The 16,957-nt window shown below is 41.9% G+C and overlaps 1 protein-coding gene across 5 annotated transcripts in view; it reads left to right on the top strand.

The window, feature by feature from the left end:
* Window positions 1–16,957, top strand: part of efcab14 (EF-hand calcium binding domain 14) — a 125,907-nt gene that overhangs the window by 85,200 nt on the left and 23,750 nt on the right. For all 5 annotated transcript variants that reach the window (XM_070886969.1, XM_070886971.1, XM_070886972.1 and 2 more), the window contains one exon: window positions 2,068–2,176. In XM_070886969.1, coding sequence (XP_070743070.1) covers window positions 2,068–2,176 — 109 coding nt within the window. The remainder of the gene's footprint in view (window positions 1–2,067; window positions 2,177–16,957) is intronic.

Consider the following 16,957-nt stretch of genomic DNA (forward strand, 5'->3'; position numbering starts at 1 on the left):
CAGACTTTGCTTTATGCCTGTGGATGGTCGTAGTGCTGGTTTTCCACAGTGCAAAATGGTATAGCAAGAGCATATACTGTAATAGAGATTGTTTGCACTATGAAAACATTTGTTTCGCGTTTGCTTGCCAGTTGCAGGGTTCTCGTGTGCAAAAAGAAGCTTTGATGCTGAAGGTGTAGTTCTTGATGCTCTTTCAGCCCGAGTCCTGATGCTTTCCTGCAGGGAAATTTCTGAACCAGATATACAGAGATTTTAGGCATTGTGGAAGTGATTCTTATCAAGTTAACAGTAAATGTTACAATCCTATACACAAGGACTATTATCAAAGACCATTGATGATGGTTCTCGACTTGATACATAGTGAGATGAATTTCTGGGGTCAATATTATCACCATCCCCCCTCCCGCACGGGTTGGGGAATTTAAAATTGAAAAAAACGCATGCCTGCTGCCATTTTTACACCGGCGGTTTGTATAGCATGCCTGTTCTGCTCTTCAAGCTGAACGATTCATTATAATATTTAAATCAGGCTCGCACTGTGTGGTTGGGAGCCTGGTTTAAATTCAATGCTGGCCGCCTGGGTTTTTCAGGGCTTGGGATTTTTTTTTCGGCTGTTTTTTTTTTCCTTCCTCCAAACTTGCAGTCTTTGTCTCCCTCTCTCGCTGCTGCGCACCGAGCCACCTCACAATGGCCCGCCCCGATCTTTGCCTTGCTGCTACGCTTGGAGCCCACCTGCTTGCACCATGCCCCGATCTTTTCCGATTGCCGGGGACTTTCCCCGCCTGAGGCCTTCCACTGCTGGCGTTGCCGCCCGGCAGGTGGCCAGTCTGTCAATCTGGCTTGCTGCCAGCGGGGAAACGGAATTTAAAAAATGATAATGAGGTCCTATTGTTAAATTCGGCAGGACCTCTCTGTTCCGGGATTTCTGGGTTTTCCCCCGCAATAGCACACCCCCACTCTCTTGGGCCTCTGTTTCTTTCAGCAGTGTGCTTTTTATCCTGAGGATATAGAAACTTAGAAAAAGGTTTGTTTAGTTTCTCCAGTAATGCAGCTTGTCACTTCTGTGCCCTTTTTTTTTGTATGTGTTCACACCTTGGGGATCGTGTCAGCTGTGGTTCAGTGTGTTATATATGTAAACTTGTATATACTTTGTACAGCCACCAGAGGGCTCAACCCCTGGAGTCCCAAGGGATCCCATAATCCCTTGGAGCACAGGTATTTAAAGAGGCCTCACAGGTTGGAGAGGCACTCTGGAGACCTGCAATAAAAGACTACGGTCACACTTTACTTCGAGCTCACAATATCCAGTCAGACTCTTTCTTCATACATAACATAGTGGGTAGCTCTCTTGCCTCTGAGTCAGAAGGTTGTGGGTCCAGACACTTGAACACAAAACTCTAGGCTGACCCTCCATTGCATTACTGAGTCAGAGGTTTCGTCTTTCGGACGAGATGTTAAACTGAGGTTCCGTTTGCCCCCTCGGGTGGATGTAAAAGATCCTATGGCACTGTTTCGAAGAGAAGCAGGGGAGTTCTTCCTGGTATCCTGGCCAATATTTATCCCTCAATCAACATCATGAAAGCTGATTATCTGATCATTATCACATTGCTGTTTGTAGAAGCTGCTGTGCCCAAATTGGTTGTGGGGTTTCCTACATTACAACAGTGACTGTACTACAAAAGTACTTAATTGGCTGTAAAGCGCTTTGGGACAATATAAATGCAAGTCCTGAAAGGCACAATATAAATGCAAGTCTTTCTTGCTCGTAACTGAAAATATAACCCAGAATTTATCCAATGGAGATGAATCTGACAGAGAGAAACTCTTGTGATTGACCTATTGTGGCCTAGGTGAGGACTGATGTAATCTGGCCTCTTGTATGCAGCACATATCCCATGCGGGTGAGGCTCTGAACTATTGAATGTTCTGCTTTTGAAGTGATCATTTTTACTATTCCAATTCTTGAGTTCCTTGTATAGCTTCCTTGAATAATGATATTTCACGTCTGTTAATTGCTGATATTCAAAACCATTATTGCCAATTTTGTACTTGTTTCTCTCTCAACAGAATGATAACAGTCAAATGTCAAACCTTAGGGAGAGGTTGAAGGTTATGGTGAATGCCCTCACTAACAAACCAGAAAATCTAGTCAATTCAAATGTAGTCAACAATCAAGGTAAGGAAGTAATTTGGAGATGAAAAAGTGTGAAGTGTATTTTGCTCAATCTTCTCCCTCATTTGAATACAAGGAAATGCTACTCATCAAATATTTTGATATTTTTTTCTGAAAGGCAATTTTAGCACTGACCTAGTTTCTCCACAGAAAAGGTCTCCTCTACTAGACTGTTCTAGTTAAGTCTAGTATGGGAGTGTCATGGAGCTGCTCCATTACAAGCAACGGGAAATGTAATTTCAAACCAACCTGAGGGTTAGCCTGGTGCTGCCTGACTTCTAGGAAGCCACAATACAGGCTGTGAAAGAAAGCTCTGCAATGCTTGAGATAAAATTGGCATTATTTTAAAAGTTGAAGAAATATTTGGTTGTGTAATATTCTTCCATAAAAGGCGAAACATATCATAGTTCAAAATGCAGACTTACCAATAAAGACTTGCCATAAGATTTGTAAAGCTGCATCTTTTTTTAGATGTACTAATTAAATAAATCTAATTTTTTAAAAAATCCACATCAACCTGCATGTTTGGTCAGATTGCTGGTTTAAAACCTCTTTTTTATTAGGATAATTGTTCACTAATTTATAATGCCACTCCTTTCTACATCTGAATTCCCTTTTTTTAAAAGTGTCTTATTTAACTCATCATGGATGGAATGCTACTTGTTCCAGTGTCATGTTTCGGAATGGAAGCAGAGCAGAAGCAACAGCTGTAGATTCCCACGCATGCTATTCAACTCAATTTCCATAGTGGTGTAAAGTACTATTGGGTTCACTACTGTACATGTCCCTAGTGCAGCGTGCATACTGACTAAAGTCAGCCTTGTTGAAGCATATTCATTCCTAATTAAAAAAATCTAAATTTTACACATTTTAAAAATAATTGTCATTAGTGATGAGAGGAAAGAAATTCAGTATTTTTTTATCAGATGGCAGGAACTACAACAACTTCCATTTATATAGTGTTTATAACTTGGAAAAATGTCTGGTTGCAGTGTACGTAAAATAAATGGATCCTAAAGCAAAGGAAGGAGTGGGTTTTATGGAACGGTACAAGGAGGAGAGGGGGATTTAGACAGCAGAGATTAGGGCAGGGGAATACTTGAGATTTTTTTTATTCGTTCCTGGGATGTGGGCATCGCTGGCAAGGCCAGCATTTATTGCCCATCCCTAATTGCATTTGAAAAGGTGGTGGTGAGCCGCAGCCTTGAATCGCTGCAGTCCATGTGAAGATACTTCTATAATGCTGTTAGGGAGGGAGTACCAGGATTTTGACCCAGCGACAATGAAGGAACAGCGATAGATTTCCAAGTCAGGATGATGTGTAACTTGGAAGTGATGGTGTTCCCATGCGGCTGCTGCCCTTGTCCTTCTAGGTGGTAGAGATCACGGATTTGGGAGGTGCTGTTGAAGAAGCCTTGGCGAGTTGCTGCAGTGCATCTTGTAGATGGTGGAAGGAGTGAACGTTTAAGGCACTGGATGGGGTGCCAATCAAGTGGCCTGCTTTGTCCTGAACGGTGTTGAGCTTCTTGAGTGTTGTTGGAGCTGCACTTGTCCAGGCAAGTGGAGAGTATTCCATCACACTCCTGGCTTGTGCCTTGTAGATGGTGGAAAGGCTTTGGGGAGTCAGGAGATGAGACACTTGCAGAATACCCAGCCTCTGATCTGCTCTTGTTGCCACAGTATTTATGCGGCTGGTCCAGTTAAGCTTCTGGTCAATGTTTGACACCAGGATGTTGATGAGGGATTTGACGATGGTAATGCTGTTGAATGTCAAGGGGTGGTGGTTAGCCGCTGGCTTGTTGGAGATGATCAGTGCCTGGCATTTGTATGGTTCAAATGTTACTTGCCACTTATTGGCCCAAGCCTGAATGTCGTCCAGGTCTTGCTGCATGCGGACATGGACTGCTTCGTTATCTGAGGAGTTGCGAATGGAACTGAACACTGCATCATCAGCGAACATCCCCACTTCTGACCTGAAGATGGATGGAGCGTCGTTAATGAAGCAGCTGAAGATGGTTGGGCCTAGGACATTGCCCTGAGAAACTCCTGGGGCTGAGTCAAGTGGCCTCCAATAACCACAACCACTTTTCTTTGTGCTAGGTATGATGCTAGGTATGACTCCAACCAGAGGAGAGTTTCCCCCCTGACTCTCATTGATTTAAATTTTACTAGGGCACACTTGGTCAAATGCTGCCTTGATGTTGAGGGCAGTCACTCGCACCTCTGGAATTGTGCTCTTTTGTCCATGTTTGGACCACTGCTGTATTGAGGTCTGGAGCCAAGTGGTCTTGGCGGAACCCAAACTGAACATCGGTGAAGAGGTTATTGGTGAATAAGTGCCGCTTGATAGCACTGTTGACAACACTTTCCATCACTTTTTGATGATTGAGAGTAGACTGATGGTGCGGTAATTGGCTGGATTCTATTTGTCCTGCTTTTTGTGGACAGGACATACCTGGGCAGTTTTCCATATTGTCGGTTAGATGCCAGTGTTGTAGCTGTAGTGGAACAACTTGGTAGAGGCGCGGCTAGTTCTGGAGCACAAGTCTTCAGTACAACAGCCAAGATGTTTTCGGGGCCCATAGTCTTTGCTGTATCTAGTGCGCTCAACCGTTTCTTGATATCACGTGAGTGACTCGAATTGGCTGAAGACTGGCTTCTGTGATGGTGGGGTGCTCAGAAGTCACTGCCTCTTATTAGTTGTTTAAAACTGGATGTGGTACAACTGCAGAGCTTTGATCTGATCTGCCGATTGTTGGATTGCTTCGGTCTGTCTACAGCATGCTCTTTCCGCTGTTTAGTATGCATGTGATCCTGTGTTTCGCTTTACCAGCTTGGCATCTCTATTTTTAGACACCTGATGCTGCTCTTGGCATGCTCTTCTGCACTCCTCATTGAACCAGGGTTAGTCCCTTGGCTTGAGGGTAATGTTCGAGTGAGGGATATGCCGGGCGATGAGATTACATGTTGTGGTGGAATGCAATTCTGCTGCTGCTGATGGCCCACAGCGCCTCATGGATGCCCAGTTTTGAGCTGCTATATCTTTTCTGAATCTATCCCATTTACAGGGTGGTAGTGCCACACAACACGATGGAGGGTGTCCTCTTTGTGAAGTCGGGACTTCGTCTCCACAAGGACTGTGCAGTGGTCACTGCTACCAATACTGTCATGGACAGATGCATCTGCGACAGGTAGATTGATGAGGATAAAGTCAAGTGTGCTATTCCCTCGTGTTGGTTCTTTCACCACTTGTCGCAGGCCCAGGACGGCAGATTTCCTTCCCTAAATGACATTAGTGAACCAGATGGGTTATTACGACAATCTAATAGTTTCTTGGTCACCATTACTGTGGTGGGATTTTAACTTGTCTCTGGATCATTTGTCCAAGCCTCTGGATTACTTGTCCTGTAGCATAACCACTATGCTACCATTACCTGAGTGTGTGGACTTGGGTGGCTGAAGGCATGGCTGCCAATGGTTGGGTGAGGGGTGGCAGCAGGAGAAGGGTGGGGAGGAGCAAGGTGAAGGAGGTGGATGGGAGGAAAAGAATAGGGGAGGAGGTGTGGGAAAAGCTGTATCTGGACCAGCTAGTTTAAATTTAACTTTGCTTGATTTTAGGGAGATGTATTGCATCTGAGTGACATGCTTGTATCTGCGTCTATCTAAACTGGTACAGCCATAAAATATTAACTTCTGTAACCTCTGTCATGTCAGAGGATGGGGGCTGATTTACCTGGACATGCATGTTACTTATTTTGCAGAGGCACCCTTTTACATACAGCAGATAAAGATCGTTAAACATTCTACTACAACTTCTACCACTGCTACTATGGGAGAGGCTAGATTGATCAGAGGGTCTTTGCCTGTCTGTCATTGTTTGTATGTTCATACTCTTTTAGTGTTTTAAAAAGAAACCCCCTCAATTTAGTCACTATCTGAATGACACACGTGTGAGAATTCACCCATTTAGATGTCCACCATGTCAGCCATGTTAGTACCCCTGATTGCCTTGTGTTAGTGAGACATGAGAATAAGATATGAGAGGTGGCACTTACACTCCCCAATTTCTCAATTTCTTTTTAACAGAGAGCCTTAAACAAATTCAGATAAGGAATAACAGTTATATCTCCTAACAAGTTATCTTTGAGCCAGTGGCCTTGATGACTTATGTCTCTGCAGTGCTCAAGACAAGCTTTGTATTCATAACATAAACCTTCATTGTTTTATTTAATATTGGCCCTTTGGGTTTCCCAGACTTCCTTTGAAAATGCATCAAGGTATTTTCCTTACAATTGGGAGGAACAGTGGGATGAAGTGGAGGGAATGAAGTATGAAATGAGGAATGTAAAGAGAGGGTGAAGGGTGGAATGGGAGTGAAGGAGAGGAGTTTGGAGTGGTGGTATTAGAGGGAAAAAAGTTTGAACTTGAATAATGCTCCATATGTTAACATATTTTAAATTGTTCTCTAATGTGTTTCAAAGCAAATGCATTCACATTGCTACAAATACAAAAAATACCAGCAGATGTCAGTGGTGATGTACTTTTAAAACTCAATTGCTCTGATATTTGCCTTTTGTAACATCTAATATGTCATAGGGAACAGCAGTAGTTAACCCTGTTGGAGTGACATTGTGTGCTGTTAGAGATTCGTAGGATTGAAATTAAGTACAAAATAGAAAAAGTACAGGTATTGAGCTCAGTTTAATACAAATCGTTGAAAGCAGAGCATCCCTTTTTATCCATAACAATTTCTAAAAACCGGCCAACAGATTTGTAAAATCTATCCATTTCATCAAGTGAAATATTTTTTTCTGCATATTACCTACAAAGTACCATCATCTTGGCATTGAAAAATAATTTTGCAATTTTTTTACATTAAAGCAATTGTTTCCCTACTCAGTTTATAAAATACATCAAATACAATCTGATAATGGAGGCAATCATTTTACTATTTTTGACTGAAATACTAAGAGAATTCATGCAGGCTTTGGGTTGGAGAGAAGGGTTGGTGATGGTGGAGATGTTTATATGGAATAAAGTGTGTATTTGTAGGAGTTGCATTTATTTTACTTTTTAAAGGTGGTGAGTCTCCATTTCAGCACAGCGGCCAGTTTTTTTTTAAAACAAATTTCAGTGAATGTATCTATGGCCCGGAGTTTTCTGGGAAATTTCAGTGTAATGATGGGATTGCTCCTTTTTATTCCCCTGAGGAAATTTTGGTGATTTATTTGCACCACTGAAACCCCATTTAACTTATTAATGCAGCTTCACTTCCTCATGCAAAAGACCAGAGAATGCAAGTTTCCTGCATTTATTGAACAAATGTAAATTTATGGCTAAATATTAGGTACAGTAGGACCCAAAGTCATTTTCTGGTGTTTGTACTGATTCAAAACATTTTGAAATATTTTCCTTGCTGAGACTTGAAATGTGTTTCTTTTTGTATCTTTTTTTCTGGCATCCCGAATCAGTTACATTACAAAGAGAACCGCTTCCAAATGTTATTTTCTTAAACATGCTGAGCTAAGTGTGCATAAATGATGATTTGATGGCTTCAAAACTTAGTTTTCATAGCATCAATCAGATATAGTGGGAATTAAGGAAGCTGTAATGGGGCCCCAATTATATACACTGATTTCCAATTTTTTTTACACTGGTTTTTATGTTTACACATGCTGATATTCTCAAGAAATTTCGGTGTAAATTGCCTTTGGCGTAGAAACCAGTGTTAATTTCTGCGTAATTTAGATTGAGGAAATTCCAACCTACTGTGTTGGTAAATTAATGCAGATTTATCTACCATTTATTTTCTTTAAGGAGGTTTATGTCAACTCTGATACAGTGAACCCAGAAGTGCATTTATGTGTGGAGTGCACTATAATTAATAATTACTTGACCATAGCTTTACGACTGAGGTTTAGCTGCATACATATGTGACCTGAAGGAAAGAAAATCATTATACATCACTGACTCCACTTTGTCATAGCATCCTCTGATTAAGATTATGTTAATACAACACACTGTGCACGTGTGCACAATGTACACATGTATTTGGTAACAGTCTCCATATAATATTGGCGAGGAGAAAGGTTACTTTCTTCCCTTGTAGTTGGGCACTCGTCATTTTTTTGGAATGATGGTTGATGTGCTATTTCTGCAGTATCTGTTGCTTTTCCGTGTGTAAACTGGTTTACATTATATTTTCATTAATGCCAGCCATTTAGTTAAAGCTGCAGTCCCCCATAATGTTTCAGAATTGCACTAAATATTAGATTTTCTCAAATGAAAGAGTGCAGTCGTTATGAATTGAGTTGGTTTCAAACTGCTTCCATTTGATACAATCTATATGACAGGAAGTTAATTTGTTTAGATTGTAGTAGTTATTATTAGATGTTTTCATTTTAGGTGCAAGTTCTTGACTTTGAGGAATTAGCAATATGAATTTGGAAACAATATTACGAAATAGCTGTTTAGTGTTATAATCATAGTCATTACGGCACAGAAGGAGATCATTCAGCCCATCGTGTCCATGCCGGTTCTCTGGAGCAATCCAGTCAGTCCCATTCCCCCGCTCTATCCCTGTAGCCCTGCAAGTTTATTTCCCTCAAGTGCCTATCCAGTTTCCTTTTGAAATCATTGATCATCTCTGCTTCCACCACCCTCAGACAGCGAGTTTCAGGAAATTACCACTCGCTGTGTAAAAAAAGTTCTTCACATACTTCCCTGTATCTCTTGTCCAAAACCTTAAATCTGTGTCCCCTAGTTCTTGTACCGTAAGCTAATGGGAACAGCTTTTCTTTGTCTACCTTATCTAAATCTGTCATAATCTTGTATACTTCTATCAAATCTCCCCTCAACCTCCTTTGCTCCAAGGAGAGCAACACTAGCTTCTCCAATCTAACCTTGTAGCTAAAATCCCTCATCCCTGGAACCATATTGTTAAATCTCCTCTGCACCCTCTCGAGGACCTTCACATCCTTCCTGAAGTGTGGTGACTAGAACTGGATGTAATACTCTAGTTATGGCCTAACAAGAACTTTGTAAAGGTTCAGCATAACTTCCCTGCTTTTGTACTCAATACCTCTTATTTATGAAGCCCAGGATCCCATATGCTTTGCTAACTATTCTCTCAAAATGTCCTGCCACCATCAAAAATCGTTGCACGTGAATCCCCAGGTCCCTCTGTCCATGCACACGCTTTAGAACTGTGCCATTAAGTCTATGTTGCCTCTCCTTATCCCTTCTGCCAAAATGCATCACCTCACACTTCTCTGTATTAAATTCCATCTGCCCATTCTGCCAGCCTATCTGTCCTGATGCAATTGGTATCATCCTCACTGTTTGCCACACCTTTAAATTTGGTATCGTCAGCAAATTTTGAAAATTTACTCTGTATTCTAATATCCAAGTCATTTATTTATATATCAAAAAAAGCAGTGGTCATAGCACTGACCCCTGGAGAACACCACTGTCCACCATCCTCTAGTCTGAATAACAACCATTCACCACAACTCGCTGCTTTCTGTCCTTAAGCCAATTTCTTATCCAAGCAGACACTGACCACCCTGTTCCATGAGCCTCAATTTTGTTAACCAGCTTTTTATGTGGCACTTTGTCAAACGCCTTCCTAAAATCCATATTGACAACATCCACTGCATTCCCTTCATTAACCCTCTCTGTTTCTTCAACAAAAAAATTCAATTAGACTAGTCAAATATGATCTGCCTTTTACAAATCCATGCTAGTTCTCAATTAATTTAAACCTCTCCAAGTGCCTGTTAATTTTTTCCCTGATTATTGTTTCTAAAACATTACCCACCACTGATGTTAAATTGACAGGCCTGTAATTACTAGGCATGTCCTTGCATCCTTTCTTGAACAAGGGTGTCACATTTGCCACTTTTCAATCCTCTGGCATCTCTCCCACAGCTAGGAAAGGTTGGAAGATTATGTCAAGCCTTTCCACTATCTCTACACCCACTTCCCTTAGCAACCTGGGAAGCAAGCCATCTGGACCAGGAGACTTATCCACTCTAAGCATAGCCAGCCTTTTCAGTACAGCCTAGCAACTTTCACTCCATCCATTACCTCTTTAAAAAAAAATACTTCATTGGCTGTAAAGCGCGTTGAGACGTCCAGTGGCCATGAAAGGTGCTGTATAAATGCAAGTCTTTTTCTTTCTCTACCATCTCTGCTTTTGTCAATATTTTGTCAGCATCTTCTTCCTTAGTAAACACTGGACTAAGTACTCTAACCTTGCCCTGTGCCTCTAAGCAGAGATCATCACCTTTGTTACTAATAGACCCCACCTCACCTCTTACTACCCGCTTACTATTTACATGCCCGTAGAAGGCTTTTGAGTTCCCTTTTATGTTAACCATCATTCTATTCTCATTCTCTCTTTGCCAGTCTTATTTTCCTCTTCACTTCCCCTCTCAATTTATTGTATTTGTCCTGGTTCTCGTTTGAAGAATTCACCTGACATGCATCATACACCTTTTTTTGTTTCACCATATTCTCTATTAATTTGTAAAATTGTTACTAACTGCATTACAAAATTCACCATTTTACATGGCAGTCTTGAACTTCACTGAACTGCTTTAAGACATGGGGGGAAAATTGCGGTCGGAGGCTTCCTTTGGACGAACACCTCCAACCCAAAATTTTTTTATGGAAAATACCTGGTGGTCCCGGAGGAATGGAGGATTCCTGTCGGTGGCTTCCATATGCTGTGCAGCGTACAGGAACATGTCCTCCAGGTACGTAATCGTATCCTGGAATCACGTGGGCCTGGACAACCAATCACAGTACAGTATTCTCATTGATAATAATGGGAACTCAGTAATGGCAGCTTGTAAAAACAATCAATGAGAATACCCCTAAAACAAGAAACACAACACAATAAGTAAAAAAAAAAACACCTCCCATATTGAAAATTAATTGAAATTTATTGTAATTAAATGTTTTAGAAAAAAGTTTTTTTGAATTTTGTTTTAATGTGTTTTAATAGGGTTTAAACTTACCTTAATGGACTGGGTTTTTAAATATAAAAATGAGTGATTAAATTTAATTTTTCTATGTTTTGAAACTCTTATGCTAGTAAAAGTAGGTTATACGCCTGCTTTTACCAGGCGTAAGAATTTGAAGGGCATTCGTTGGGCAAGAGTTGGGCAAATAGCCCAATCTCTGCCCCGTGGATGTCCTCCTTGCGGGGATGCATGCGATCGGTCAAAAGAAATTTTGACAAATCGGAAAAGCTGGTCTCGGCACATGCGCATTGCACGCTGAGAACCAGCATTTGCGAGGCCTCGCCGGGTGCATGCGCACATCGAACGCATCTGACGAGGCCGCAATCTTTGGCCCATTGGTTTCCTTGCTACTCATTTTACTATTTACTGAGTGTCTTTTGGTTGATCACAAGACATTTGCATAACCAAAGTTTAACAATCTCAGTTGCATTTTTATCTTCAAAGTTATGTTCTTTGAATGTATATTATATGATTACACACTTTAGAAGTACCACAAGACTTGCTTCTAATTGTAATTCTTCTTCGAAGGTGTTATAAAAAACTTTTATGGGGAAGATAGTAAATGCATAAGCAGACAACACATTCTGCAGAAATACTGTCAAGGAAACTGAAAATTGAATGTAATTTAATTAATATATCCTATTGGAATTTTTAAATGAAGCTAATAGGAAATAAGGTGGCATGTTAATGTAGATGAGAAATTAACAAGAGCATGAATAATTTCTCTAAGTAAATGCAATGTATTTTTTAATGGTTTTGCCAAAGGTTTTCCAAATCTTTATCTGATTGGTCAAAAGTCTAGACACTTAATTTTAAACAGTCTTGAATTAAAGGGGTGTTGTGCACATAAATTTGTTTGTGTGTTCACTAAATTGACTTATTTTTGAATTGATTGCTTGTAAATGAGATTTTCTGAAATTCTGTTTCAAAACAGAATTATAATCAGGTTCTCATGAGGCCCTCCTCCAATGCTAGCACACCTGCCTCCGAGATGAAGAATTTATCTTCAATATCCCTCTTCTAGATGGTGAGGTGAATTCCCAATGTAATGTCCATGTTATGCTCTGGGCGATATTACTTATGTCAGTGTCTTGAATGGTAGAGGTATATAAGTAAACTTTAAACTAAACAAAAGGGAAGTAATTAAACATCCAATTCAAAGAATGAAACAAGGCAATACAGCTTGAGCATCCGAAATTCCGGCGTTCCGAAATTCGGATGTTCCAGAATCTGGACACCGGGCCAATCCGTGGCAGGGTCGTCCGGAATCCGGAAAATGTTCCGAAATCTAGACATGCCACCCGACCTCGCCCCGCCTCGGCCTGTGCCTCGGCCCGCCTGAATCTGGAAATACCCGAAATTTGGAACAGCCTCGCTCCTGAGGTTTGCAGATTTCAGACGCTCTACCTGTACAAAAACGAAAAAAAGTCCCAAAATTTAGCCTGGTCAGATTTAATGGCTTGGCTGCAGGACTAGGCTGTGCTCCAGGTTTTATTGCACAGTAAATAAAAGTGACTCATAGGGCCCAAGTTTCCACACGATAAAAAACGGGCACTCCTCCGAGCTGGGCGTCCGTTTTTCGCGCCAAAAACGGCGCCTAAAAAAAAAACTCGAGATTCTGTAGCGTTCTGCAGCTCCTTGTCTGCCTGGCGCGGTGGCCAGGGGGGGCGGAGCCTACACTCGCGCCGATTTTGTAAGTGGGAGGGGGCAGGTACTATTTAAATTAGTTTTTTTCTTGCCGGCAATGCTGTGCGTGCGTGTTGGAGTGTTCGCGCAGTGTGAAAAAAACATTGGCACTCGGCCATTTTTGTAGTTCTTTGTAGCTGTTTAATTTTTGAAGATTTTTTTAATAAAAGCACATTGCCATCAGCACTTGCAGCCTTCTCACTGTCCACTCCCCCCCCCCCCCCCCCCCCCCCCAGCGGGAAGAACGGGCGCCTCAGGCTGACTGCAGCATTCTCCGTACCTGAAGCACTTTCACACAGGTAGCAAGATGGTTTATTTAATCTTTTCTTTGCTTATAAATGTTTATTCAGGTTGGATTTATGGATTTATTTGTATAATATTTGTAGAAGTATAAATAAGGATTTATTGTAGAATTTAATGACTTCCCCTCCCCCCCCCACCTCGTTCTGGACGCCTAATTTGTAACCTGCGCCTGATTTTTTAATGTGTAGAACAGGTTTTTTCAGTTCTACAAAAATCTTCACTTGCTCCATTCCAACTTAGTTTGGAGTACGTTTTCACTGTGGAAACTTTCAAATCAGGCATCAGTGGCCGGACACTCCCCCTTTTGAAGAAAAAATTCTGTTCCAAAGTAGAACTGTTCTACCTGACTAGAACTGCAGAAAAAAACATGTGGAGAATTGCGATTTCTAAGATAGTCCGTTCTCCACCAGTTGCTCCTAAAAATCAGGCGCAAATCATGTGGAAACTTGGGCCCAATATGTTAGAATTTACGGGGCCTGAAAGACGTACCCCCAAGTACAGTCTACCCTTAATTCAAAGTTGCTTAATTCAAATGATCTCATTAATTTTGAAGCATTAAATTCTCACTTTTCTGTGTTCATGTTCAATTCAAATGACTAGATAATTGCACAAAAAACATAGAAACATAGAAAATAGGTGCAGGAGTAGGCCATTCGGCCCTTCGAGCCTGCACCACCATTCAATGAGTTCATGGCTGAACATGCAACTTCAGTACCTCATTCCTGCTTTCTCGCCACAGCCCTTGACCCCACCCCCCTAGTAGTAAGGACTACATCTAACTCCTTTTTGAATATATTTAGTGAATTGGCCTCAACAACTTTCTGTGGTAGAGAATTCCACAGGTTCACCACTCTCTGGGTGAAGAAGTTTCTCCTCATCTCGGTCCTAAATGGCTTACCCCTTATCCTTAGTCTGTGACCCCTGGTTCTGGACTTCCCCAACATTGGGAACATTCTTCCTGCATCTAACGTGTCTTAAACCCGTCAGAATTTTAAACGTTTCGATGAGATACCCTCTCATTCTTCTGAACTCCAGTGAATACAAGCCCAGTTGATCCAGTCTTTCTTGATATGTCAGTCCCGCCATCCCGGGAATCAGTCTGGTGAACCTTCGCTGCACTCCCTCAATAGCAAGAATGTCCTTCCTCAAGTTAGGAGACAAAAACTGTACACAATACTCCAGGTGTGGCCTCACCAAGGCCCTGTACAACTGTAGCAACACCTCCCTGCCCCTGTACTCAAATCCCCGCTATGAAGGCCAACATGTCATTTGCCGCCTTAACCGCCTGCTGTACCTGCATGCCAACCTTCAATGAATGATGTACCATGACACCCAGGTCTCGTTGCACCTCCCCTTTTCCTAATCTGTTACCATTCAGATAATAATCTGTCTCTCTGTTTTTACAACCAAAGTGGACAACCTCACATTTATCCACATTATACTTCATCTGCTATGCATTTGCCCACTCACCTAACCTATCCAAGTCACTCTGCAGCCTCATAGCATCCTCCTCGCAGCTCACACTGCCACCCAACTTAGTGTCATCTGCAAATTTGGAGATACTACATTTAATCCCCTCGTCTAAATCATTAATGTACAGTGTAAACAGCTGGGGCCCCAGCACAGAACCTTGCGGTACCCCACGAGTCACTGCCTGCCATTCTGAAAAGTACCCATTTACTCCTACTCTTTGCTTCCTGTCTGCCAACCATTTCTCAATCCATGTCAGCACACTGCCCCCAATTCCCCATGTGCTTTAACTTTGCACGTTAACCTCTTGTGTGGGACCTTGTCGAAATCTTCAAATTATTAGCAGGTTGCACATAGAAACATAGAAAATAGGTGCAGGAGTAGGCCATTTGGCCCTTCGAGCCTGCACCACCATTCAATATGATCATGCAACTTCAGTACCCGATTCCTGCTTTCTCTCCATACCCCTTGATCCCTTGAGCTGTAAGGGCCACATCTAACTCCCTTTTGAATATATCTAACGAACTGGCCTCAACAACTTTCTGTGGGAGAGAATTCCACAGGTTCACCACTCTCTGGGTGAAGAAGTTTCTCCTCATCTTGGTCCTAAATGGCTTACCATTTATCCTTAGACTCTGACCCCTGGTTCTGGACTTCCCCAACATTGGGAACATTCTTCCTGCATCTAACCTGTCCAATCCTGTCAGAATTTTATATGTTTCTATGAGATTCCCCCTCATTCTTCTAAATTCCAGTGAATATAAGCCTAGTCGATCCAGTCTTTATTATGTCAGTCCTGCCATCCCGGGAATCAGTCTGGTGAACCTTTGCTGCACTCCCTCAATAGAAAGAATGTCCTTCCTCATATTAGGAGACCAAAACTGAACACAATATTCAAGGTCCTCACCAAGGCCCTGTACAACTGCAGTAAGACCTCCCTGCTCCTATACTCAAATCCTCTCGCTATGAAGGCCAACATGCCATTTGCCTTTTGCACCGCCTGCTGTACCTGCATGCCAACTTTCAATGACTGATGTACCATGACACCCAGGTCTCGTTGCACCTCCCCTTTTCCTAATCTGTCACCATTCAGATGATCTGCCTTCCTGTTTTTACCACCAAAGTGGACAACCTCACATTTATCTACATTCTAATGCATCTGCCATGTATTTGCCTACTCGCCTAACCTGTCCTAGTCACCATGCAGCCTCTTAGCATCCTGCTCACAGCTCTCTCTGCCACCCAGCTTTGTGTCATCTGCAAACCTGGAGATATTACGTTCAATTCCTTCGTCTAAATCATTAATGTATATTGTAAATAGCTGGGGGCCGAGCACTGAACCTTGCAGTGCCCCCACTAGTCACTGCCTGCCATTCTGAAAAGGACCCGTTTATTCCTACTCTTTGCTTCCTGTCTGCCAACCAGTTCTCTATCCACGTCAATACATTACCCCCAATACCATGTGCTTTAATTTTGCACACTAATCTCTCGTGTGGGACCTTGTCAAAAGCCTTTTGAAATTCCAAATACGCCACATCAACTGGTTCTGCTTTGTCCAATCTACTAGTTACATCCTCAAAAAATTCCAGAAGATTTGTCGAGCATGATTTCCCTTTCATAAATCCATGCTGACCTGGACCGACCCGGTCACTGCTTTCCAAACGCGCTGCTATTGCATCTTAATTGATTCCAACATTTTCCCCACTACCGATGTCAGGCTAACCGGTCTATAATTACCCATTTTCCCTCTCCCTCCTTTTTTTAAAAAGTGGGGTTACATTAGCTAACCTCCAATCCATAGGAACTGATCCAGAGTCTATAGAATGTTGGAAAATGACCACCTATGCATCCACTATTTCTAGGGCCACTTCCTTAAGTACTTTGGGATGCAAACTGATCGGCCTTCAATCCCATCAATTTCCCTAACACAATTTCCTGACTAATAAGGATTTCCTTCAGTTCCTCCTTCTCACCAGACCCTCGATCCCTTAGTATTTCCGGAAGGTTATTTGTGTCTTCCTTAGTGAAGACAGAACCAAAGTATTTGTTCAGTTGGTCTGCCATTTCTTTGTACCCCATTATAAATTCACCTGATTCTGACTGCAAGGGACCTACATTTGTCTTCACTAATCTTTTTCTCTTCACATATCTATAGAAGCTTTTGCAGTCAGTTTGTATGTTCCCTGCAAGCTTACTCTCATACTCTATTTTCCCCCTCCAAATTAAACCCTTTGGCTTCCTCTGCTGAATTCTAAATTTCTCCCAGTCCTCAGGTTTGCTGCTTTTTCTGGCCAAT

This window comes from Pristiophorus japonicus, chromosome 8 (assembly GCF_044704955.1).
Source record: "Pristiophorus japonicus isolate sPriJap1 chromosome 8, sPriJap1.hap1, whole genome shotgun sequence".
Taxonomy (NCBI): Eukaryota; Metazoa; Chordata; class Chondrichthyes; family Pristiophoridae; genus Pristiophorus; species Pristiophorus japonicus.